This window comes from Tasmannia lanceolata, unplaced genomic scaffold (genome assembly GCF_043159265.1).
Source record: "Tasmannia lanceolata isolate RefF3 unplaced genomic scaffold, GAP_Taslan_0.1 ptg000019l, whole genome shotgun sequence".
NCBI lineage: Eukaryota > Viridiplantae > Streptophyta > Magnoliopsida > Canellales > Winteraceae > Tasmannia > Tasmannia lanceolata.
In genome coordinates, this window is record NW_027518696.1 from 25,603,313 (window position 1) to 25,630,603 (window position 27,291).

At 42.6% G+C, this 27,291-nt stretch overlaps 2 protein-coding genes across 3 annotated transcripts; both read right to left on the minus strand.

The window, feature by feature from the left end:
• Positions 1-2,755: 2,755 nt before the first annotated feature.
• LOC143852213 (uncharacterized) lies at positions 2,756-12,173 on the minus strand. Of its 2 annotated transcripts, none has more exons than XM_077361595.1 (2): positions 11,994-12,173; positions 2,756-6,030 (listed from the first exon to the last, which is right to left on the minus strand). In XM_077361595.1, exon 2 carries the CDS (start codon positions 5,865-5,867, stop codon positions 3,594-3,596), a length of 2,274 nt encoding a protein of 757 aa, XP_077217710.1. In that variant the 5' UTR covers positions 5,868-6,030; positions 11,994-12,173; the 3' UTR covers positions 2,756-3,593. The 2 variants fall into 2 exon arrangements, 1 of the variants encoding a protein (XP_077217710.1); XR_013236746.1 differs by lacking the exon at positions 2,756-6,030 and adding an exon at positions 9,282-11,779.
• Positions 12,174-21,621: 9,448 nt separating this feature from the next.
• Positions 21,622-27,008, minus strand: LOC143852448 (uncharacterized). The gene is made up of 3 exons (XM_077361831.1): positions 26,828-27,008; positions 21,964-22,956; positions 21,622-21,629 (listed from the first exon to the last, which is right to left on the minus strand). Exons 2-3 carry the CDS (start codon positions 22,883-22,885, stop codon positions 21,622-21,624), a joined length of 930 nt encoding a protein of 309 aa, XP_077217946.1. The 5' UTR covers positions 22,886-22,956; positions 26,828-27,008.
• Between the last annotated feature and the right edge of the window lie 283 nt (positions 27,009-27,291).

Genomic DNA, 27,291 nt, shown 5'->3' on the forward strand with positions numbered 1-27,291 from the left:
AACTGCTTTCCACCTCAGGCATTCAAAATGATGGGGAAACTGCTTTCAAATAAGCATTCTAGATCAAACGAAACTACTTTTCTCTCAAACAATCAAAAACAAAAGGAAACTACTTTTCCGACAAACAACATAAACACGAGAAACTACTTTTCTCCAAAATCTATTTATTTGAGAAACTACTTTTCTCCAAAAACCACATCTGAGAAACTACTTTTCTCTAAAACTCTATCCAATGAGAAACTACTTTTCTCTCCAAAACTCTGCCTTTGAGAAACTACTTTTCTCTTCCAAAATCTTCAAATAATTGAGAAACTACTTTTCTCTCCAAAAACTTCAAATAATTGAGAAACTACTTTTCTCCTCAAAACTCTATTTTCGAGAAACTACTTTTCTCTTCAAGAACCTCAAATAATTGAGAAACTACTTTTCTCTTCTAAAAATCTTCAAATAATCGAGAAACTACTTTTCTCTTCAAAACCTTCAAATCAAAGGGGAAACTACTTCTCGCCCAATCTCAAAATGAACGGTGAAACTACTTTTCACCCAATCTTCCAAACAACGGGGAAACTACTTCTTGCCCGATCTTAAAACCCACGGGGAAACTACTTCTCGCCCGATCTTCCAAACAACGGGGAAACTACTTCTCGCCCGATTTTCAAATCCACGGGGAAACTACTTCTCGCCCGATCTTCCAAATAACGGGGAAACTACTTCTCGCCCGAACTTCAAATCCACGGGGAAACCACTTCTCGCCCGATCTTCCAAATAACGGGGAAACTACTTCTCGCCCGAACTTCAAATCCACGGGGAAACTACTTCTCGCCCGATCTTCCAAATAACGGGGAAACTACTTCTCGCCCGATCTTCCAAATAATGGGGAAACTACTTTTCGCCCAATCTTCCAAACAACGGGGAAACTACTTCTCGCCTGATTTTCAAATCCACGGCGAAACTACTTTTCACCAAGCAACAAATAAACAGGCCACTACTTGGCACCTCACTGATTAACAATCAAAAGATTTTTTTTTTCTTCTTAAAAAAAAAAATGCCCCTTGCTTGGGTTTAACAAAGAAAAAGATTTTTTTGGGCCCAAAGGGCTTGCAAACATGATTGATAGGTTTATCGATCTTATATCGAGCTCATTGATAGCATAGCTATCTCCTGCCGAGAATAAATGGGAGTGCATGATCATTGCTGAAGACCAGACTCGAAAAACTTGATGGAATTTTTGGGTATTGACTCTTTTAAAGAGAGGAAAAGCATTCTGCTAAGATTTGAAGATTGCAAAAGTGAATTCTAGACTCCGTTGGGTACTAGATTTTCTGAAACATTGACTCTTTCAAAGAATGAGTTCAATTGATGAAATTGATTCAAGAGAGCGTTCAAGCTTCTCTTGCTTCTATTTGCTGAAAATATTTATCTCAATTATCTTGAATTTGATATCTTTTATGACGCAAGTCATAAAAGATGCCCCTAGTATGATTACTTCCATGACAGGATTCATAGGAGAGCAAAGCCAGGATAGGCAAGAAAGCTTGAGCTTGCATGGGTTCTTTCTCCGGTATATGGGTAAAAGGATTTCCACAATGGATGGGACTGAGAATTTTTTTTCTTCCATTGCTCACTACTTGAGGCTTTGATGTCTCTGGCAAGTCCGAACAAAATGTCTCTTGCCCTTTCCTTGATTTCTAAACCAGGATCTACTCTGAATTTTTTCCACATTTAAAAAGGTATACGCTCGCTCTTCCAGTGCCAAACACTTCGGACATTGAGGAAAAAAATGATAAAATAAGAAAGACTTCCAATGACTCAATCAAAGAAGATTCAAATTACTCAAGGGACTTGACTCACTTTTGATTCACCCTCAGATAAAATGTGTTATTTTATTATGGTAAGGCTAGCCACTCTTAGAGTACCCTCGAAAACCATGTCAAAAGGCTCTAGTTTCCTCCATCGGGACATCCGTCATGGTTATTACCCCCTTCGGATTGCTCGGTTTTAATGCCCCTAGTTTAAAAAGGATATCAAAGCAAGTCCAACTGACACTTCTCGGATTCCGGGATCCTGTCCTGTTTGAAGACTACTTCTCCATCTTCTTGATTTCTCTCTTCAAAAGAAGTCACAACTTTTGCCTTCCAAGCTTTCAGTCTAAAAGACCACTTGTCTCAACTTTCGCTTGCACTAGAAGGACTTTCTTGGTGAGCTTGGGTTCAAAAGGGTAGGATGTTATGGTTCAAACGATTTGGACCGAATCTGGTCTAGCCAGACTACCTACGTACCCCAAAAATAGAGGATCAGATCCGCGTAGTTCGCTTTGGGGTTTTTCAAAGAATGGTTTAGCATTTAGCTTCAAAATTTTGAAAGGGATTTTATCCCAAGGTTTGACCGAACCTGAATTAATCAAGTTGCCTACGTACCCCTGAAGAGTTGGGGATCAGGTCCGACGTAGTTCGGGTGCATAAATGCCCCGGGTTTATAATGTGTTTGAAAAGAAATGGTTTGATTTGACTTTTGGCCCAAAGGGTTTACAAATAGATTTTAAAACATTAGGATTTTGGCCATAAAAGTTCAGACGTCCAAAGATGGCATCCTGATGTATTTGATGTACAAGCTCTTTTGCTTAAGATTCAAAGACTTTGAATTATTATTTTTTTCGGGGAGTCTGACGGCATGTCAGGCAAAGCTACAACCACTGTGCTCCACTCCCATCTCGAAGATCATTGAATTTATGCTTAAGGTTCCACAACCCCTTGTCTTTCTTTTTTTTTCTTTTTCTTTTTTTTTTTTTTTTTTAGGACTCAAATTTATCATACTTCCTTGCCAGAAACTCTTCTCTCAATATTTCATCAGCTCCAAAGGATGTCTGATGTTTCGCTCTTTAAAATCTTCACTTTTCAACTGGATGTCTAAAGCCGATGAAATCTTGCTTTGAGCAACAACAGGGCATTCCCCTGGTTTATCCTTATAGGATCAAGCAAGACTACCTTAAACCCTTCTAAACAGGTTTATCACTTCTTTGCGCTCCTCGGGAGATAAAGTTTTGCCACTCCATCTTTCTCGAGTTTTGGATTTCGATACCACTATCAATGGCTTCGATTTCTTCTTCATGTGGCTATGCTCGACGTTCTTCCTCTCGTTTGACCATCTTTCAGATCTCGAGGTGAATTTCGTCTGCATTCTCATCCGAGAAGGGGGTCTTTAGTTGTTTTAAACATTAAATCCAAGAGTGAATCATAAACATTGAAGATACAGAACCAAATGCTATATTGAATTGAAAACTTTGAAGTACATAGATGACTCACAGACACGCCTCTATGGGCTTTACATTTGATTTGACAGAAAATAAAACACTGACTCTAAATACGAAAGACTAACAGACATGACACTTTTTCTTCTTTTTTTTGGTGTCATTGACACTACCAGACTCACCAACTTTCAACCTAGGAGTTGGTATAAACTTCATAAAAAACAAATCTAGAAACAAGATACTTGACATATGACTCTTGAAACACAACAGTTGAACAGAGGCGAGGACTTGGCACTGAAGTTCACAAGTAGCACGCCTTCCTCCATGATAATGCTGGTTAAGGAGTTCAACCCTGGTTCAGAAACCTTGGAAAGGGTGGTCCTCTGAAGTCCTGTTGACTTGGCCCAAATTGTCTTTGAAAACTGGCTGATGACATCACCTTCTCTGCCTGAACATTCTCAAGATATTCAAACTCTGACATTTTTTCTTTTCCCTTCAACTTATTCTCTGGCTCTGGAGTGACATAAGTGACGGGGTCTTTGCGAGGTTGAATGGTTCGTTCAAGTGCCTGGTTCACAAAAGCATAGATTTCAGCGAGAGCAGAAGAGTCTTTCTCTATCCGGCTCTGGATTGCATGTTTCAAAGCTAAACAATTCTCCGTCAGGTGACCCGGGCCTCTATGATACTCACAGTATTGATCCATCCTCCAATTGTTGGGGAATGGTACAGGCACAGGTTTAATATCTGGAAGCCTCAAACAACCTTCACTGACCCATTTCTTCATGATGACTATAAGAGAACAAGGCATTTGAGTGAATTCTCTTTCTCGCTTCTGACCCATCTTTTCTTCCTCTACCACTGGCTTCTTTAAAGGTTGGCGAGAAGGTCCAACATTCTTAACCTCCCTCGGAGCAATGAAAGCCTGTTTAAGAGGTTGTCGAGAAGGTCTAACACTTCTAACTTCCTTCGGAGCAATGTAAGGCTTTTTCCCATTATGCAAATCAACATATCTATCAAGGATTAAACTCTGAACAGAGGCCTCTTCTGTCATAGTACCCATATCCACAAGTTGCTTCGGAGTAGAGTCGCATTTAATGGACAAGTGCTGCATCTGAATTTTCATCTCCCTTACTTCCTCAGTTAGCATAGCCATCTGACCAAAGAGCTTGACCATCCAGTTTTCCATTCTGACAAGTGTAGTCTTCTCAACAGATTCTTCTGCAGATCGGGTGCTTGATGGGACAAGTTGGGTCTCAGAAATAGGGTGAATGAGAGATGCAGGATCCAAGATTGCTCCTTCAGTAGAAATGACATTTATCGAAGCTAGCGGAGGGACATCATGAGCATCGAAAGGCTCTTCAATAGCGAGCTTGTCTCCATCGATCATATCTTGCACTTTATGCTTCAGAGTATAACATTTATCAGTCGTATGACCCGAGCCACGATGATATGCACAAAATAAATCCTTTCTCCAATTCTTAGGCAGAGGATTAGGTAGGACCCTTTGCTCAGGCAATTCGATCTTATTGTCCTTGATCAATCTCTTGAGAATGTAGGATAACGAGCAAGGAAGCGGAGTAAATTTTCTTGTTTTCTTTTCTGCTGTCTCTTCCACTTCCAATACTGTTTTGACTGGAGTCCTAACAGAATTGACATTATGTACCTCCTTTGGCTCGACCATAGGTCTTTTCCCTTCTGTGATATCAGATAAAGTCTTGGACCTCAGGCCTTTTACCAAAGCATCTTCAGTTTGAGTTCCCGTCTTTATCAGATGATCAAAACTTATGTAGTGCTGAGGTGCCATGAAATGAAAATATTCGGGGGATAGGCTCTTTACTACCAGCTTGATTTGATCTGCCTCTGAGAGTGCTTGACTCAATTGCGCTAACTTTCTTTTCCATCTCCGGATAAAAGAGGTAAAGGTCTCCTGCGGACCTTGTTTCAACTGCTTCAAATCCCTCTTCGTAACCTCTATCCCGTCCTCCATCGAAAATTGTTCGACAAGTTTGTTTGCTATGGCCTCCATAGTTCTGACTTCTTCGGGTTTCAAGCGCAAGAACCACTGTTTTGCAATTCCCACAAGGGACACAGGGAATAGTTGTGCCATCTGCTCGGGGTTGAGTCCATGTTGTTGGGAAAGTCTTATGAACCATCCTACATGACCCCGAGGACACCCAGTCCCATCATATTTATCATAGTCAGGGGTTTTGAATTTGGGTGGCAGAATAGCCTCAGGAGGTATCATAAACTCAGAAATGTCGAACTTCTTTGGCCCCTGAAATTTCATATTCTCTACATCTTGAGCCAACTTTCTGAACTTGCCGTACATCTCCTTCTCTAACTTGTCATACATCTCTTTTTCTTTACTGACAATAGGTACACAATGTTCCTCAGCATACTGCCCATCCTCTAAATTGATTTCAAATGGTGAAACGGTTGGCCTGTTCGAATTTGGAGACGCAACTCGAGGAGATTGGGGTATTGGCTCTCTAGAATTGGGGGCCTTGTCAGTACTTTGAACTTTTAAATGGGTCATCTCTTCCTTCATGCTCGCCATGTCGCGAGTGAGATTTTTCAGCATCTCTTGAATGGCTATCATAGGATCAACTGGGTCAGCCATTGGATGAACTTCTGGTAACTCAGACAACTCAGACAAAGAGAGTAAAGGTATTCTCGAGGTAAGGGGAGGATCAACTGAGTCTAGATATCGAAGATGATCTAGACCAAGCAGGTTTGACTAAGATTGTCCTTTTTAGGAACAGTGATTTGCACTCTTTAGAATCCTGAAATGGAGGTTAAAACACTAGGTTAAATGGATGATAACGGAGATAAAATATCTTGTGCAAATAGAGACAAAAACAGTCTTGAACATGTTTGGATTACAAAACAGGTAAGTCAATCTATGAAGGTCAAAGAAAGGTAGGCATTGATAGCATGACCTACACCAACAGGATCTCAAGAAATCTTCGATTTATCCCTTTAAGTCTTTTTGAGATATAGCTGCTCTCTTTTGAGGTATGAAAAAGTTAAGAATGATAAACACCCCTAATCTAAATGAGTTTGGACCTCAACAACAATCATGCACTCGTAACAGATAGGCAAGATTTAGCTAATCCATCAATGATCATGGTATAAGAAGGGTAAAGCTATGACGGAAAATATAAATCAATTATATGTACAAGAGATTAAGAAATAGATTATGACCAAAGTCAAAAATCCGATGATAATCCACAAATGAATAAATAGGAATAAACGAAAAGATCACGATACAACAAACTCATGATCTATCCCTGACTTTGAAGAATAGCAGTCATGCTCAAAATGTTCCAGGCAAAATCCGGCAGCATAACGACTATACAAGAAGATCGAGGTAAGGCAAACTCATGGTTTAACTAACTCTAAAGGATAGCGGTCATGCTCAAAAATATTCTAGATAAAATCCGGCAGCATAACGGCGCTAGACAAGAAAGTAAGGTAAGGTAAACTCATGGCTTTCCTAACTCTAAGAGATAGCGGTTATGCTCAAAAAATTGTCTGGATAAAATCCGGCAGCATAACACCTATACAAATGATCCCCACGGCTCAACAAAAGGGTATGAATATTAGTGGTAAGAAAAGCTCAAAATATGGTTACCAGAGAAAGGTGACCAAATAAAGGACCGACCAAAGGTGAGAACAAATATGACGGGTCAAATCCTATAATCAACAGATCAAAGGACAAAACCCGGCCAAGGAAATGGCAAGCAAAGCCACTGACTAGATCTAGATCTGAACAGAGAATGGATATAACCAACTGAAATGAATAAGGAACTCTAACTAAGAGGAGAACCCTAATATACATAATCAGTATATATATAGGTATATACACATATACATATATCCTAACCAGGGGCACCAGCCCTAATTCTAATCTAGCGGAGTCAAGGAAGTCTCGACTCAAGACAGACTGATGAGTGTGCTAGGACCGTGTTGTAGCCACGCAAGGTGAGCTACCCTAGTCTACAGATGGGACAAGGCTCCTAACTCTAGGCTTCACATGCGTAAGCAACACATGTTCAACGCTAAATAAATACAAAATACACATATATAAACACGGGTACTTCCTAGTTGGGTTTCACTAGGTCAATAAGTATATACATAATATATAAAACAAAGTAGGGCTCCGGACTCAATCTATCGGGTACTATGCGTATGAACCATACTTAATATATATAACTCAAGTGCACCGAGTGTTATACATAGTATGCTTCATTGCTCATCGGCTGCTGTAAACACAAGTGCACCGAGTGTTTACGGCTGCAGCGCTGGCGCATAGCTTGGAAATAGATTCAACAGTACCATCAGGATGTAATAACATCCCAGTCAGGCACGCATTGAATCTATCCCGTGGAGCCAATAATAAAAAACAATGAAAAACAATGAAAGAAATAAAAAAAATGACAATGCATGATGTGCAGTGTGTGAATCCCTTGTTTTAATTACGCACCTATCTGGTGCCCCTGGATTCTAAGCGAAAAGGTTCCCATTTAAAATGATTTTAGCTCAAATTTCTCCAAAGTTAGTAAAAATGGCATTTTTAAAGAGTTAGGCAATGTTCCAAGAACTCCCCAGCAGAGTCGCCAGCCTGTGGACCCCGATCCGTGGACGAGTGCGGCGAGGGACGCGAGATCCCTCTTGCAATCCTCTAAGATCTCCACAACGTGAAGGAGAGCTCTACCAAGGAACTCTCGAAACAGGTGCCACCCTCACAGCATAGCATGAGTGGCGATACAAAACGAATGGGATACATCCTGATCAGGAGCCAGGGCTCGAAACCGAGATGTACCTAAAAATAACTCAGAGTCGCCATCCATGGACAAGCCATGGAACCAAAACAAATGCTCTGTTTGCAATGGATAACCAGAGATACAAAAGGTCCGTGCCTGGTTACGAATGGGGAAGGGGTTAGGCGCCCCCAATTCGCCCGAGTGCGAACACTTGGTCTCTTATGCCATTTATTATTAACTCCAAAGAAGTTTGGGTAAAAATCATGTGAAATGGGAACAATCCTCAGGACTCGTCTACCTAAGCATGCATTTCCTGGGGATAAAAATAATAAACACATATAAAATAAAATGAAAGATGTGCCACTTAAGCATAGCTAGGTTATGAGTGACATGCCTAACAGGTGTCTAAGTTCTGATGTGCAAACACATGCAAGCTATAGCTAAAGGTACAGGATCAGTACAAGAAAGTAAGAAAACACATCAAAACATATAATAACAATACAACAAATCCTAAGACTCTAAATTATTAGCCCGAGTCCTCGGATGGTCTGGTATTCATCCAAAGAAGCCTACGTATCCCCGCCTCCACGAGAATCAAGGCAACGTAGTTCTTCGCGCCTATTCTAAGCTAGGATGCCTAAGACACCTAGACCTCTATCCTAGACTCGATCTAAAAGACCGGACCAATTATTAAAGTTTATTGTACGATTATTTAAATTCCAGTGAATTGTGGATTTTATGACACCCTATATGCCCTAACTAAATGCAGGTTAGCCCTAAGCTAATGCAGGTGTTTCCTACAACCTATGTGTAACTAGGCTGTGTTTCCTAAGGAAAACAAAGGGTGGACTAACGCATCTTAGACCTAGTCATCAGTCGGCGATGTGAATCGCCAACTGACCGGACGGAGGCACTCCTAGCTAGGACAAACTCCTAACTCTAACACAAACACACAACAAGCACACAAGAAAAGACAAACTCCTGTGGTACCTAGCCCGTGAGGGAGTGTGGGGCGCGAGCCGCCACGCGCTCTCTCTTGGTCTCTCGTATCCACGCGATTGGCGTGTGTTTTTAATTGTTGATTGTAATTCGTCTTTTATGTGAACTTGGGATCACTAAGGCAATCCGAATTCCACACGAAAGACACTGACAGAGTCGCCACCTAGATGTGGGATCTAGGACCCGAAATTAACCAGAAATCTAGACTCGCTACCTGGTTACGAGAATGGAAGGTATGGGGAGTTATCCGCCACCTGCACCATTCTTGCCCGATAATCGGTCTTCGATTCCAAAAGCTAACTCTTTTAAATTTATTTTAAATGGCTCATTCAACTCTATGTTAATGTGCGAACTAAGTGACATGCATCCTATGATCTAATTTCAATGAGAATCCTAAATGTGTATCTTGATTTATTAATTTGTCTGGATTCAATCTAAGTGAAAGTTCTCCTAGAATTCTAATTTCATGGAAAGCCCTAAATGATTTGATTAAGCATTTACAAGAAAATTAATATCCAAAACACCACAATTTGTTGTGGTGCCGACTCGCGGGTGGTATGCCGTCAGACATCCAAGCTGCCTACGTACCCAAGCCTCACTGGGATCAGAGTCGACGTAGTTCGGTGCACCTAAGCTAAGTTACATATGCCTAACTCAACTACGACACCGACCTAGACGGGATTGACTGTTTCAACAGTTTTAGGAGAAGTTATTTAATTCAAGTTGAGGATTTTATTATCTTAGGATTTCATCTAAGATGCTATATGATTCTCATCTAAATGCAAATGGTCCCTTAGACTAATGCAGGTTTGCCTTACATCCTAGTTTACTAGGCTTGTCCTAGGGAAAGATTGGGTGACTAGTGTAACTAGACCTATGGCACGGTTGCTATACATAGCAAACGTCCGTGATGAGGCTGGACTCCTAACTCTAGGACTCTCTAAAACTTAGGACACGACACGACACCGGTGTTCCTAAATTGGGCTCTAAGGGTCCTTACGACGGAAACCGTGATCCAACGGTTCCGAAAGACACAAGACAAATCGATTTAAATTCTCGAGGTTAGTGAAAAAAAAAAATGGAAGAGATGATGAAATAGTGTGAGGGAATGAGAAAGATAGAGAAAGGTGCGACTGAACTTGGGAGTGCCAAATTGCCTACGTACCCCGCGATGGGGATCAAGCCACACGTAGTTCCGCTGGGGAGGTTGCTTGGATTTTGGAAAACAGGATTGGTATTTGGATCAGGAATCGGGTTTGTATTTGAGCATTGGACTTGAGATTCAGAAACATTGATTTAGCAATGGGATTTTGGAATTGGGAATTTGCATCAAAGAATTGAGCATATAGGAATCATCAAGGGTTTGAATTTTGGGAATTCAAAATGGGCGGGCTTATGAGATTCGGTCAAATGGATTCAGACATGCGACTCAGATTGTGTTGGGATATGACTTGGTTAGGCAAAAGGGAGGAAGTTCTATTAGGTGTAAAAGGGCATTAGTAGAATAGGGGAATGACTCGGTTGTGACATGGAAGGCCGCAACTTGGTCGAATGCGACTCGGTTGCATTGGGATGGGTTGATTAAGGAATTGGATTGAGTCAACTAAGGGGGGAGTCCAATCGGTTAAAGAGGTTGAGCATACTCGACTAGAGAGTTGGGTCAACTCGACTAGGGAGGTTGGCTAGAGTTGACTCAGTTGAGCTGGGTTGGGATCCCACTTGGATGGATTGTATTGGGGCGATTTGACTTAAGCTGCAGGTGGCCTGGCTGGGTTAGATTTAATGTAACCAGATTTATGGATAAATGGTGTGCCTCAGTGAGTGGACAAAGGTATGGCTTGGGTTGATGTGACTCGGTTGAGTTGTGCTAGGGTCAGGTTAGGTGGGGTTAATGGTTGAGTTGGATTGGATTGGGTTAATGGTCAAGGTCAAGTGCGGGTTGACTTGGCTTAGACTGGATTGGAACTGGTTGAGCGTGGATTGGGGTGCGGCTTGAGGTTTGGGTGGTTGGAGTATCTTAGGAACCAATAGGGCAAAGTGGCTCTTAAGGGGAATGAATTAATTGGGCCGAATGGGCCCGATGGCCGGGTTAACTGGGTTGGCCGGGTCTATTGTAGGGGTGTATGAGGGTACTGTTGGGTGGATGAATGAAAGGCATGTGGTGTATGATGTGTGGCTATGGTTATAGGGTTTAAGGCTTATGGGTATGGGTTTAGGTGTGGTTAATGGTTAGGTTGGATTGGGTTAATGGTTAGGTTGGATTGGGTTAATGGTTAGGGTCAAGTGAGTCGGGTCTAAGTTAGGAGCAAACCCGAGACTAGCCATGGTCTAACTAGGAGGAAGCAGGGTACAAACCAGGGTGCGGACCAGGGTGCACCAGGGTGCGAACCAGCAGGGAACCAGGGTGCGAACCAGCAGGGGAACCAGGGTGCAACCAGCAGGGAACCTGGGTGCAACCAGCAGTGAACCTGGGTGCAACCAGGGTCTAACCAGAGTGCGAACCAGCAGGGAACCAGGGTGCGAACCAGCAGGGGAACCAGGGTGCAACCAGCAGGGAAACCAGGGTGCAACCAGCAGGGAACCTGGGTGCAACCCGCAGCGAACCTGGGTGTGAACCAGTATCGAACCTGGGTGCAACCAGCAACGAACCTGGGTGCAACCAGGGTCTAACCAGAGTGCGAACCAGCAGGGAACCAGGGTGCGAACCAGTATCGAACCTGGGTGCAACCAGCAACGAACCTGGGTGCAACCAGGGTCTAACCAGAGGCTAACCAGGGGGAACCAGGGTGTGAACCATTAGGAAAAAATAAAAATGAAGATAAGATGGGTTAAGAGAAGAGGGAAACATGTATAACTTCACAGTCTACCATCAAGAAGAATGAGTAAAGATTGATCCTAGATGCTTCCTAACATGGTTTTTCTTTTAAAGTAAAAGATATGCATGAAAACAGACCCTACATAGAATTGAAATAAATGCCTACCTCTTTGAAAACCCACTTTGTGTTTGATTTTTCTTTGATGTTAATTCCTTGAAGATGATTCCTTGCTTGATAATGACTGCTTTTGATATATATCACCCAACGTATCACCCGATCCGGCAAGGATGGCCGAACCCTTGAAGAGATGAGGGAGAGGGATGAATTTTCTAAGAGAGGGATTCTTTTTTTTCTTCTCCCTTGGATGGTGGGATGAGAGGGTATTTATAGGAGAATGGGATAGGAGGTTAGGTGAGGTTAGGTGAGGTTAGGTAAGGTTAGGTGAGGTTAGGTAAGGTTAGGTGAGGTTAGGTGAGGTTAGGTGAGGTTTGGGTGAGGTTTGGGTGGTTAGGATGAGAGGAGAGGTTAGGTGAGGTTAGGTGAGGTTTGGATGGTTAGGATGAGAGGAGAGGTTAGGTGGTTTTGGATGGTGAGACCCAGGTCAAGATCTGTCATTGATCTAACGATTTACGGAAATCGGGTCTCGGAATGGAATCAGGGTCCGGGCTATGAAGTGACCCTAGCTTATTTTGTCCCGATTGATGATCCGTAAAGTCAGATCAAGATATTAATGACCTAAAACATATAAATCAATGATAGAGGGGGTTCTCACATGGATTTAACACACTAAATTCACTAATCAGGGTATTTTTCAATTTTTCGGATCTAATCATCTCACCAGGTACATCTCTTTATCATTTTGTTTTTTTTTTCAAAAAATTTGAGGATGGATCAATATATTAGGTTATTGTTGGTTAAAGTAAAGCAAAATGTGGGTGTCTACAGATGCCCCTCTTTGGTAGAGACGACGTAGTCATCGAATACCAAAGTCAAAATGACAGAACCATTTTGCGTAGCTTTAATCGACAAAGGACCCCCTAAACACAATGCAACCTAATATAATGCAAGACCTTAGATGAAATCCTAGAATTGGAATGCAATAAAACAAACCCGCTGCGGTGCCGCTGGCAACGAGAGAAATGGGATACCATTTTCAAATGGATTTTCGGAGGGAAAGGAATATCGCTTTTGAACAGCTTCAGAGGAAATGAGACGTCATTTTCAAATGGTCTCAGAGAATAATGGATGACTTTTGAAAGATTCTTAATGAAAATGCAGCATCATTTTTGAATGGGCTTGGGCAAGATGAAATACCGTATTTATACGGATTCCAAGGAAATGAGACATCATAGTTGTATGATGTTCAAAGGGTATAAGAGACCATAGTTGTATGGATTCGAAGAGAATGAAATACCGTATTTGTACGGATTCCAAGGAAATGAGACATCATAGTTGTATGATGTTCAAAGGGGATAAGAGACCATAGTTGTATGAACTCGAAGAGAATGAAATACCGTATTTGTACGGATTCCAAGGAAATGAGACATCATAGTTGTATGATGTTCAAAGGGGATAAGAGACCATAGTTGTATGGATTCGAAGAGAATGAAATACCGTATTTGTACGGATTCCAAGGAAATGAGACATCATAGTTGTATGATGTTCAAAGGGGATAAGAGACCATAGTTGTATGAACTCGAAGAGAATGAAATACCGTATTTGTACGGATTCCAAGGAAATGAGACATCATAGTTGTATGATGTTCAAAGGGGATAAGAGACCATAGTCGTATGGACTCGGAGAGTGAAATACCGTATTTGTACGGACTCCAAGGAAGCGAGATATCATATTTGTGTGATGTTCAGAGAGAAAATATCTTTTTCCAAATGGATTCAGAGAGATATGATGATTTGAGCTTTGAGAGAAATCGAAATTTCCAATTAACAACTTTAGAAGCAAAGGATTTAATAACACTATGCAGCAAAAGAACTTCAGGGCTTAAATATGGGATGCCACTTCATTAGCAATCTGCCTCAGTTTGAGGCATTCTAACCTTCTTCTATTCGTTGACCAGAGATTATTCTTTCAAAGATCTTCGTCATTCGTGACAGCGTCACCTTTTTCCAAGTTCCTCAGAACCTGTTAATGAACCTGCCTTCAGAGTGATTGCACCCTACAACAATTCTAAATTTTTTTTTTTTTTTTTTTTTTTTAAATAGAACTACAGACACTTGTAATAAAAACACAAAATAAGAAAGATTACTCCAGTAATCTCGTGATGCTTCTGACTTATCAGTATTTTCTTTTGGGTTAGACTAGCCTCTTTTAAAGAACGTTTCTCCATTGATAAACATCTTCACTTATTTTTAATACAGTGATACCTCATATATCTTTCTATCAACTTTCAGATTGCTTCAAAATTAATGCCCCTAGTTTCGAGAATCATTGTGTATTAGCTTCGCCTGACCTACCGCGAGTTCAGAGACCGATGTAATTCTTTTGGCGTGAATCCAATCTTACCACGACCAAGTCTTCCTTTTTTGGATTTTCAACTTGGTGGACCGCTCGGCCTTAACTTTTGCCTGAATCGCCTTTTCAGGTTTTCGACTCAGCGGGCCACCCCCTTACCTTTTGCCTAAGCCGCCCTTTCAGGTTTTCAACTTAGCAGGGGAATGATCCTAAATTTTGCCTAGATCGCCTTTTCATGTTTTTCAATCTAGCGGATCTTCAAGCTCCATTTCTTTTCTTTTTTATTATTTTTTTTTTATCTTCTTTTCTTTTTACTTGAACACCAAAAGGACTTTATAGGTGAGGTAGGGCTTTTCAAAGAATGGCTTAAGGTTTTGCAAGGGTCTCGACCGAACCTATGAACAGGTTGCCTACGTATCCCAGTGTAGGAATCAGATCATGCGTAGTTCAGGGCGAATGCCCCTAGTATATTGGGATTTGAAGGAAAATTTTATTTAGGCTCAAAAGGGTTTGCAAAAGGTTATAAATTTTTTGATTTTTGGTTATGAATTTGGGATTTATTCGGCCAAAGGACGGCCTTCTGATGTTCAAGCATAGAACCTCTTGAGTTGATCAAGATTTGTTGGTTCTGGCAATATTTCTCCATTTAAATTACGGAGCTTGACGGCTTTTCCGGGTAAGATTTGGTCCACAATGTATGGTCCTGACCAATTTGGTTTGAACTTGCCCCTTGGGTCAAACATTGGTGCTCGATTCTCTTTTAGAACAAGATTGCCTTCTTCTAAATCTCTGACCTTAACCTTTTTATTAAAAGCACGGGCTATTCTGCGCTGATAACCTTGCACATGGTAAAGCGCCTTTAATCTCTTCTCGTCTAGCATGTTCAACTCTTTATACCTGGCATCTGCCCATTCATTTTCTGGTAACTTGACTTCAGTCAATACTCGGAGCGAAGGTACACGGATCTCAACAGGTAGCACTGCTTCCATCCCGTAAACAAGAGAGTAAGGGGTTGCCCCAGTTGAAGCCCTAATTGATGTTCTGTAAGCCCACAAGGCGTATGGTAACTTATTCGACCAATCTTTATAAGTTTCTGACATTTTGCTAATGATAGTCTTGACATTTTTGTTTGCAGCTTCTACCGCTCCATTTGTCTGCGGACGATAAGGCGAGGATTTATGATGCTTAATCTTGAACTCTTCGCAAAGAGAGATTACTTCCTTCTTGAAATGAGATCCATTATCTGAGATAAGTTCATGGGGAATTCCATATCTGCAAATTATGTTGGTGCGTATGAATTTAGCAACTGATGAGGATGTAAGCTTTGCATAAGAAGCGGCCTCAACCCACTTGGTGAAGTAATCAATAGCAACGAGTATGTACTCGTGACCATTAGACGACTTGGGAGAAATCTTGCCAATGATGTCAATTCCCCATACCGAAAACGGCCAAGGAGAGGTAAGAGAATGCAATTCGGTGGGTGGTACATGGATGAGATTCGCATGTATCTGACATTTATAGCATCTCTTCACAAATGTGTGACAATCTGCTTCTAATGTCGGCCAATAATACCCCAGACGTAGGATCTTCCTTGCCAACATCTTCCCATTCATATGAGGCCCACACACCCCTTCATGAATATCTGCGAGAATTTCTTCTGCCTGATCTTCAGTGACACATAAGAGTTGAATTCCATCGAAAGACCGTCGATACAACTCTCCTCCACAAATGACGAAATTAGCTGCCAATCTCTGCAAAGTCCTTATTTCTTTACTCGACGCCTCATTGGGATGCCCCTGGCCTGAGATGTAGTTCTTTATGTCTGTATACCATGGCTTTCCATCGGGACATCTTGCAGCTATTTCTATAGCATCAACATATGCAGTAGCCCATTGCTCTTGAACCGTGATGGGCCTCATCTTCATATTGTGAGGTATGTCAATCATGGAAGCTAACGTTGCTAAGGCATCGGCGAATCTATTCTTCAACCTTGGCAAATAACTGAAAGTGACGCGTTGAAATTGCTTAGCGAGAATATCCAAGTATTCATGATATGGCAATAGCTTTTCTTCTTTGGTTCTCCACTCTCCTTGAGTTTGGCAAATGATTAGCTTCGAATCTCCATATACGTCAAGATTCTCTATGCCTAAGGCCAATGCAGCCTCAAGCCCAACAATGCATGCTTCATATTCTGCCATATTGTTGGTGCAATTGAATTGTAACTTAACGGCAACGGGGACATGCTCATTTCGAGGCGACACAAGCAATGCCCCTACTCCTTGTCCTGTTTGGTTTGCTGCTCCATCAAAATAGAGGGTCCAACCAGTTTCTGGATACTCATCTTCAACCATCATGATCTCTTCATCTGGGAACATCGGCTTGAAATGCTGACTTTCTTCTCGGGGTGCTTCCGCCAATTGTTCAGCAATGGCTCGGCCCTTTACTGATTTTTGGGTTACATGAGTGATGTCAAATTCAGACAACAATAATAACCATCTGGCAGTCCTGCCTGTCAGGGCTGGTTTTTCAAAGAGATACTTCAGAGGATCCATCCTCGACAAAAGCAGGACCTTATGTGATAAAAGGTAATGCCTGAGTCGCTGAGTGGCCCAAACCAAGGCTAAGCAGGTTTTTTCTAGGACAGTATACTTTTGTTCATACTCCAACATCTTCTTGCTAAGATAATACACAGCCTTTTCATGCTTGGTTTCTGGATCTTGCTGTGCTAACATACAACCCATTGTGGTTTCTGTTACTGACAAGTAAAGCAGCAATGGATGCCCCGGTATCACTGGTGCTACTATCGGTGGCTCAGACAAACTTTGCTTTATCTTTTCAAAGGCCTGCTGACATTCCTCTGTCCATTCTTTGGAAGAGTTCTTCTTTAAGAGCTTAAAGATAGGTTCACAAGTTGATGTCAGATGAGCGATGAATCGCCTTAGGAACTGTATCCTTCCTAGGAATCCCCGAATTTCCTTCTCGGTTCTAGGCGGTGGCATCTCCTGGATAGCCTTAATCTTCTGAGGATCTACCTCTATACCCCTTTGACTCACCATAAATCCAAGCAACTTACCGGAGGTAACCCCGAACACACACTTGCTAGGATTCAGGCGAAGCTGGTATTTGAGAATTCTTTCAAAGAACTTCTTAAGGTTCGGGATATGATCTTTCCTTTCCTTGGCTTTTACAATCATATCATCGACATAAACTTCGACTTCTCTATGTATCATGTCATGGAGCAAGGCTGTAGCTGCTCTTTGGTATGTCGCACCGGCATTCTTAAGACCAAATGGCATTACCCGATAGCAATATGTCCCCCATTGTGTAATGAACGAGGTCTTAGCCATGTCCTCGGGTGCCATCTTAATTTGATTGTAGCCCGAGAAACCATCCATAAAAGATAGTAATTCATGCCCGGCCGTATTGTCCACCAAGATATCGATATGTGGTAGAGGGAAATCATCTTTTGGACTTGCCTTGTTCAAATCCCTGAAATCTACACACATTCTCACCTTTCCATCTTTCTTCGGTACAGGTACTATATTTGCGAGCCATTCTGGATATTCCACCACTTGCAGAAATCCAGCATTCAACTGCTTAGTAACCTCTTCTTCTACTTTCAGGACCCACTCAGGCTTCATTCTCCTTAGCTTCTGCTTTTTAGGTTTAATCCCAGGCAATAAAGGTAGCTTGTGCTGAACAATGTCTTCGCTCAACCCGGGCATATCTTTGTAGGACCAGGCAAAAACTTCTTTATATTCCTTAAGTAGGTTTATTAATTCATCGCGCTCTTCAGAGGATAGAGTATTTCCAATTCGTATTTCCTGTATTAAATCTTCTGTTCCGATGTTTATAATTTCGATTTCATCTTTAAGAGGCTGGGCTCGGCGCTCCTCCTCTTGTTTGAGCATATGCTGCAATTCAAGGGGAGTTTCGTCGATCCCCCCTTCCTCATCTGAGGAGGGAGTGTTATCATTATTATTAAAGTCAGAAGCAAACACAGAGACATACTGAGAATCAGATTTCATTGAATTGAAAGAAGTTACATCATTATCATTGGACTCATCCTGAACAGGTTCAGGATTCACATAGTAAATAAACTCAGAAAATGACTCGCCTGGACTAGGCACTGACACTGATTCACTCGACTTGACTAGACTTGACTTAGCAATAAAATAAGATGGAAAAACATCAGAACTCCAGTTTGAAAGATTTTCTGTTGCAGGTGCAATCTGACTCTGAGGTTCAGTAAAGGTATCATTACTCTGAATAACTGCCACTAGCATATCTTCACAATCTGTCTCTTCTTGTTCTTCAGAATAGTAATCAACATCAGGCACATTTTCTTCAAACAAAGATTCCAGCACATCTGGCTCAAGGTAGACTAACCAGTCCTCAACAGTTTTCTCAACATAATATATCGGCGGTTCTGTTTCTGGGAGAGCAAGGCCACTGAATATTTCAAAACCGGGTATCATGATCCCTGTCACTGAGTCATACCATGGTTCAGAAAACCCATAGTATGGAAACGTCTCACCTTCTTTGATAAAATGACCATTCATTGATAAGGGATATGGAGCCATTAGGAGTACCCTTCCGGTGCGGAGGATTTCTTCCTTCAATTTCAACAATTTTTCCATGGCTTCCTCCTCCTCTTCAGTAGGTACATATCCAAGACCGAAAATTCCATGGTTTGCTTTGATTGGGCGCCAGTGAGATGCCTTGCTTGGATCACGGCCCAAATTCATACCAGGGAAGTAGTTCATTTTTCTCATCATCTTGGCCACCACAGAACTGATGGCGAACGGCAAACACAACTCCTCCCGAGAGGCATCCTTGTAAGAGATAACAGCAACCTCGAATGCGAAACCATTCAAGTTGTAGTCATCTGCTTTTGCAACTGGAAGGATCAAAGTTTCTCCTGTTATTTGCCCTATTTCTGGCTCTTCATCACCTCTGACAGTGAACAACTTCCCATCTTTAATGAACTTCAATTTTTGGTGAAGGGTTGAAGCGACAGCACCTTCCTTATGCAACCAGGGACGTCCTAGAAGCATATTGAACGAGGCTTTGATATCAATAACTTGAAACTCAACCTCAAATTCTTGACCGCCCATAACGATCTTGGTGGTGAGGACTCCGACCACATTTCTTCGGGTATTGTCATATGCGAGGATACCAAGGGTTGATTCGGCAAAATCAGTGGGACCGAAACCCAAGGTAATGGCAGTTCTTAATGGACACACATTCAACGCGGATCCGTTATCTACCAACACAGATGGTACTTTCTTGCCTCCACAAACAATAGTGACATGAAGAGCTCTAGCATGATTCCGACCTTGAGGAGGCAGCTCTTGATCTGAGAAACTAATGGCCCTGGTGGCCTGGGTTAGAGCAACAACTTCAGCCAGTTGCTCCGGAGATATCTCTGAGGATACCTGTGTTGTATTCAATTCTTTTAACACAGCCTCTCTGTGTTTCTTTGATGCTATCAATAATCCCCATACAGATATAACAGCCTGAGTTTTCTTTAACTGCTGCACAACTTCATCATCTGGATCTTTCACATATTGCGGCTCCTCTCCTCGAGCCAATGCCCCTGGATTTTCGACTCTCAATTCAACAGGTTTGAAAATTCTTCCGCCCCTTGTCACATGTCTGACTTCATCCAATTCAGGCTCATCATAAGTGATAATTTGAGGGACTTGTGGCTCATAGGTGATTACCAAGGGAGGTACAGACTCTCTTAGGTGTGATTCATCACAGAATATGATTTGGGGTTCAGAGATGGGTTCTAAGGCACATATGAGGGTAAGAGGGTCAAACTCAGGATCTCCTATGGTTATGGCATTAACGGCAGCAGGAGGATTTGCATGACCAGGTAATGGGTTTTGGGTGACATTGGGTCTTGGCTGGAATGCAATGACTTTCTCATCAATGAGTTTCTGGATTCTAAATTTCAAGGCAATGCAGTTGTCAGTAAGATGACCAGGACCTCTGTGGTACTCACAGTGTAGGTCAGCTCGCCAACTTGCAGGTAGAGGATTGGGGGGAGGCCGGATGGCAGGTAAGGTTATGCGACCTGAAGCAAGACACTGCTTAAGCACCTCTGAAGATGGAATGGGAAGAGGGGTAAATTCTACCCGGGTTTGTTGCCGAGGTGCGGTTGCGGTTTGAGCATAGTCCATTACTAAAGGTTCTTGGGACCTAGAGGATTGAGCATTGGAACGGGAAATACTATTGACTTGGGCTGGAGGGGACTTTTTGAAATCTCTGGGGTTTGGGTTGCTACGGTTGAATACACCTTGAGCCATAGCCTCCTCTATCTGGGTGCCAGCCACGATGAAGTGTTTGAAGTCTGGATAGTATTGCAAAGACATGTGATACTGGAGCTGGGGGGAAATATTTTTCATGATTATCTGGACTTGTTCTTCCTCAGACGGGCGCTCCATCATCTGAGCTGCTATTCTCCTCCATCTTTTCACAAAAATCAAAAAGGATTCCCTCAAGTCTTGCTTTGTTCTCTCTAAATCCTTTCTGGTGATTTCTGTCCCATCATCATATTTGAATTGCCTGATGAACTGCTCGCCGATATCCTTCCATGTCCTGTAACGAGTCTTGTCCAAGACCATGAACCATCTCCTCGCAACCTTGGTTAGGGAAACTGGGAACAATTGAGCCATTTGCTCAGAAGATAACCCTTGAGGCTGACACATGATGGTGAACATTTGCAAATGTGTGATTGGACAACCCACACCATCATATTTGTCGAAATCGGGCATTTGAAAATTGGCAGGAAGGCGAATTTCGGGAAATAAAGTAAGATCACTGGGATTGAAACCACCCTGGTCTTGAAACTGAATGTCTTGAACTTTCCTGGTAAGAGTCTCTAATTTCTCCATAACAGACTTATCAACCATGGACTGAGAAGGCCTACTGTGATTCTCGCTGTACTGCTCTTTTTCTAAGTCTTCTTCGACTTTATCAGGGATATTGATGAACACTGTTTGGGCAGGTGCTACTGGAGTAGCTGCTTGGCGCATAGGCCCTTTATCCTTGGACAACGACGGTCCCAACTTTTCAGAAAGCTGAGCCTTGATAACTCGGTTTTCTTCTTTGAGTTCTTGAAGCTGTTGGAGAATCAAGGTAAGAGTATCGGTAATAGCAGCGGGTGGAAGACCATCTTGGTTGTCTGCCATTGGTGAGGATGAGGACGGGAAAGAAGGAGATGCTGGGGTTCTTAGAGAAGGTGGCGGAGAAACAGATTTCCTCTCTAACCGCGAAGAGACCCGAACCCAAGGAGTATTAGGGTTAGCTATGATGTTTATTGCCCTGTAATATCCGAAAGACATATTTTAAAATCAGAGAGAAGAATAGACGATGATGCACACATAGACAAAGATAATGAAAGAGAAGGATGGACTTTATTGATCAATCATTAAAATTTGAGTACATGGTTCAATCTTTCAAAGATAAACATGGAACTAAGCATTCTTTTTAGACTTCTTCTTCGGACGACAATCTTCCTCAACTGACTCCTTTAAAGGTTTGATGATTCTTGCATCCCAAGCAGATGAAACAGCTTTGACAATCTTGGGCTTGAGACCCTCAGGCGGATAGAAATGATGAAGGGGAGGCACAATGGATTGCTCCCTTCCATACTGACGCTGAATCCTGGCAGGAACATAAAAGGAAGTCTTTTTGAGACCAAGAAGGCGAACGTAGTTAGCTTCTCCGGTGTTGAAGACAGCTTCTTGGATTCCGGGAATTTGCCAATAAATCTGATCTTCTTGGCGAGAATTTAACCATTCAACCCAATCGCTTTTATGATCGAAAGAAACATCATGACGCCATTCACTGAAGGTGTATAACGTATGATCAAAATGGACAGGAGCTGCAATTTTTAGCTTGTGGCATAACCACACTTGAAGTAATGCAGGACATCCTGAGAAAGACCCAACGAAAGAGCGAATATAAGAGCTTGGACCTGAACTGGCACGAAGGTGAGCCATATCATCCAATCCATTGAAAGTTTCTGCAAGCATAGTAGGAATTGGATTGGCGCCACGATCCATTTGATCAACGAGGTCCAGAAGAACAGCTGACGCAAAGCGAGAAGGCTGGACAGTGAGGAACCTAGCAAAGGAGCAGAATCTCAAAGCGCGCCGTCGAGCTTTTTGAATATCAACAGCACCAATGTATCCAACAGGAGGGTAAATGTCAATCAGTCGCTGCATGGACACTTCTTGGCCTTTCATGAAAGAGTTCATGGATTCATCTGGATTATCCATCAAGCAAAGGAACAAAGGACGATAATCTGGAACACAGGATGGCTTCACTAGAGGGCCATCCACAGGATATTCCAATAAGGCACACCATTCTTCAAAGGTGGGACACATTTCTTGGTTGCCAAAACGGAAGACATGATGATCGGGATCCCAACACTCTGATGCGGCATAGAGTAATCCCCAATCGAGCTTGATGGTTGCCACGTAGCCGAAGAGATTTTTCTCTTGTTCACTTATGGCGTAGATATGGGATTCTCTTAATGTACCACGGATCCAATCAAGAATTGTACGAGTAGACATAGTGCCCGTAAGCCAAGAGAAGGGATATAAGAATGATCAGGATTACATGAACACGAGATTAGGATAAGTTCCTGCCAGTACAAGGAAAGTATGAATACATGATCGAATCACACGATAGAAGAATGAAAGGCATACGATCGAAAGATTAGATGAGATAGCATAAGATTGCTTTCAACGGATAGATCAAGAATGACTAATCCTATGAGATCTTTGGAAATGATAGGATTTATATCCTAACCCCTAAAGGAAATTTTTTTTTTTTTAATCTCGCACATTTTAACAGTGTGACCTGAAGGCATCAACCCTAATCCTAATCAAGCGGAGTGGAGAGAGGATCTCGACTCATGACTTTGTTCGTGTACCTAGGACCGATCGTAGCCATTGGAAGATGGTCTACGGCCTAATCTAGACACAAATAGGCAGGATATCCTAAACTAGGCTCACACACGTGATGCACATGTGTTCGTATACTACATGCATGTGTGGGTTAATCTAGGGGTAAGGCCAAGAGTTCCCTTAGCGCGAATCCCTGTTCGATATACTGTACCAGTGTCCGGCGTATCAGTACGTGAACAAGAGATCCGTTTACGTACCATAATGGTACTAGGCTAAGGGTGGAATGCTTCTCTAGCACAGAGGCACCAGGTGATGAAATCCCAGTCAACCATGCTAGATAACACTCCGGGTTCCTAAAATAGGACGTGTGTGCACGTGAGATGCAGAGTTTAGATGCAAGTGATGTAAGTGTGTGCAATATGTTTGCGCAATCTATGATGCCTTCAGGTTTTGTTAGATTAAGTTTGAGTAAAGTGTGATGAGAAAATAAAACAAGACAAACTAATCTAACAAGTATAGAGTTTTTATGAGCCAATTAAATTGAATTCAAATGAATTATCTTTTGAAATTTTAATGAAGTTAGGTGGTCCCCAGCAGAGTCGCCAAACTGTGGTACCTAGCCCGTGAGGGAGTGTGGGGCGCGAGCCGCCACGCGCTCTCTCTTGGTCTCTCGTATCCACGCGATTGGCGTGTGTTTTTAATTGTTGATTGTAATTCGTCTTTTATGTGAACTTGGGATCACTAAGGCAATCCGAATTCCACACGAAAGACACTGACAGAGTCGCCACCTAGATGTGGGATCTAGGACCCGAAATTAACCAGAAATCTAGACTCGCTACCTGGTTACGAGAATGGAAGGTATGGGGAGTTATCCGCCACCTGCACCATTCTTGCCCGATAATCGGTCTTCGATTCCAAAAGCTAACTCTTTTAAATTTATTTTAAATGGCTCATTCAACTCTATGTTAATGTGCGAACTAAGTGACATGCATCCTATGATCTAATTTCAATGAGAATCCTAAATGTGTATCTTGATTTATTAATTTGTCTGGATTCAATCTAAGTGAAAGTTCTCCTAGAATTCTAATTTCATGGAAAGCCCTAAATGATTTGATTAAGCATTTACAAGAAAATTAATATCCAAAACACCACAATTTGTTGTGGTGCCGACTCGCGGGTGGTATGCCGTCAGACATCCAAGCTGCCTACGTACCCAAGCCTCACTGGGATCAGAGTCGACGTAGTTCGGTGCACCTAAGCTAAGTTACATATGCCTAACTCAACTACGACACCGACCTAGACGGGATTGACTGTTTCAACAGTTTTAGGAGAAGTTATTTAATTCAAGTTGAGGATTTTATTATCTTAGGATTTCATCTAAGATGCTATATGATTCTCATCTAAATGCAAATGGTCCCTTAGACTAATGCAGGTTTGCCTTACATCCTAGTTTACTAGGCTTGTCCTAGGGAAAGATTGGGTGACTAGTGTAACTAGACCTATGGCACGGTTGCTATACATAGCAAACGTCCGTGATGAGGCTGGACTCCTAACTCTAGGACTCTCTAAAACTTAGGACACGACACGACACCGGTGTTCCTAAATTGGGCTCTAAGGGTCCTTACGACGGAAACCGTGATCCAACGGTTCCGAAAGACACAAGACAAATCGATTTAAATTCTCGAGGTTAGTGAAAAAAAAAAATGGAAGAGATGATGAAATAGTGTGAGGGAATGAGAAAGATAGAGAAAGGTGCGACTGAACTTGGGAGTGCCAAATTGCCTACGTACCCCGCGATGGGGATCAAGCCACACGTAGTTCCGCTGGGGAGGTTGCTTGGATTTTGGAAAACAGGATTGGTATTTAGATCAGGAATCGGGTTTGTATTTGAGCATTGGACTTGAGATTCAGAAACATTGATTTAGCAATGGGATTTTGGAATTGGGAATTTGCATCAAAGAATTGAGCATATAGGAATCATCAAGGGTTTGAATTTTGGGAATTCAAAATGGGCGGGCTTATGAGATTCGGTCAAATGGATTCAGACATGCGACTCAGATTGTGTTGGGATATGACTTGGTTAGGCAAAAGGGAGGAAGTTCTATTAGGTGTAAAAGGGCATTAGTAGAATAGGGGAATGACTCGGTTGTGACATGGAAGGCCGCAACTTGGTCGAATGCGACTCGGTTGCATTGGGATGGGTTGATTAAGGAATTGGATTGAGTCAACTAAGGGGGGAGTCCAATCGGTTAAAGAGGTTGAGCATACTCGACTAGAGAGTTGGGTCAACTCGACTAGGGAGGTTGGCTAGAGTTGACTCAGTTGAGCTGGGTTGGGATCCCACTTGGATGGATTGTATTGGGGCGATTTGACTTAAGCTGCAGGTGGCCTGGCTGGGTTAGATTTAATGTAACCAGATTTATGGATAAATGGTGTGCCTCAGTGAGTGGACAAAGGTATGGCTTGGGTTGATGTGACTCGGTTGAGTTGTGCTAGGGTCAGGTTAGGTGGGGTTAATGGTTGAGTTGGATTGGATTGGGTTAATGGTCAAGGTCAAGTGCGGGTTGACTTGGCTTAGACTGGATTGGAACTGGTTGAGCGTGGATTGGGGTGCGGCTTGAGGTTTGGGTGGTTGGAGTATCTTAGGAACCAATAGGGCAAAGTGGCTCTTAAGGGGAATGAATTAATTGGGCCGAATGGGCCCGATGGCCGGGTTAACTGGGTTGGCCGGGTCTATTGTAGGGGTGTATGAGGGTACTGTTGGGTGGATGAATGAAAGGCATGTGGTGTATGATGTGTGGCTATGGTTATAGGGTTTAAGGCTTATGGGTATGGGTTTAGGTGTGGTTAATGGTTAGGTTGGATTGGGTTAATGGTTAGGTTGGATTGGGTTAATGGTTAGGGTCAAGTGAGTCGGGTCTAAGTTAGGAGCAAACCCGAGACTAGCCATGGTCTAACTAGGAGGAAGCAGGGTACAAACCAGGGTGCGGACCAGGGTGCACCAGGGTGCGAACCAGCAGGGAACCAGGGTGCGAACCAGCAGGGGAACCAGGGTGCAACCAGCAGGGAACCTGGGTGCAACCAGCAGTGAACCTGGGTGCAACCAGGGTCTAACCAGAGTGCGAACCAGCAGGGAACCAGGGTGCGAACCAGCAGGGGAACCAGGGTGCAACCAGCAGGGAAACCAGGGTGCAACCAGCAGGGAACCTGGGTGCAACCCGCAGCGAACCTGGGTGTGAACCAGTATCGAACCTGGGTGCAACCAGCAACGAACCTGGGTGCAACCAGGGTCTAACCAGAGTGCGAACCAGCAGGGAACCAGGGTGCGAACCAGTATCGAACCTGGGTGCAACCAGCAACGAACCTGGGTGCAACCAGGGTCTAACCAGAGGCTAACCAGGGGGAACCAGGGTGTGAACCATTAGGAAAAAATAAAAATGAAGATAAGATGGGTTAAGAGAAGAGGGAAACATGTATAACTTCACAGTCTACCATCAAGAAGAATGAGTAAAGATTGATCCTAGATGCTTCCTAACATGGTTTTTCTTTTAAAGTAAAAGATATGCATGAAAACAGACCCTACATAGAATTGAAATAAATGCCTACCTCTTTGAAAACCCACTTTGTGTTTGATTTTTCTTTGATGTTAATTCCTTGAAGATGATTCCTTGCTTGATAATGACTGCTTTTGATATATATCACCCAACGTATCACCCGATCCGGCAAGGATGGCCGAACCCTTGAAGAGATGAGGGAGAGGGATGAATTTTCTAAGAGAGGGATTCTTTTTTTTCTTCTCCCTTGGATGGTGGGATGAGAGGGTATTTATAGGAGAATGGGATAGGAGGTTAGGTGAGGTTAGGTGAGGTTAGGTAAGGTTAGGTGAGGTTAGGTAAGGTTAGGTGAGGTTAGGTGAGGTTAGGTGAGGTTTGGGTGAGGTTTGGGTGGTTAGGATGAGAGGAGAGGTTAGGTGAGGTTAGGTGAGGTTTGGATGGTTAGGATGAGAGGAGAGGTTAGGTGGTTTTGGATGGTGAGACCCAGGTCAAGATCTGTCATTGATCTAACGATTT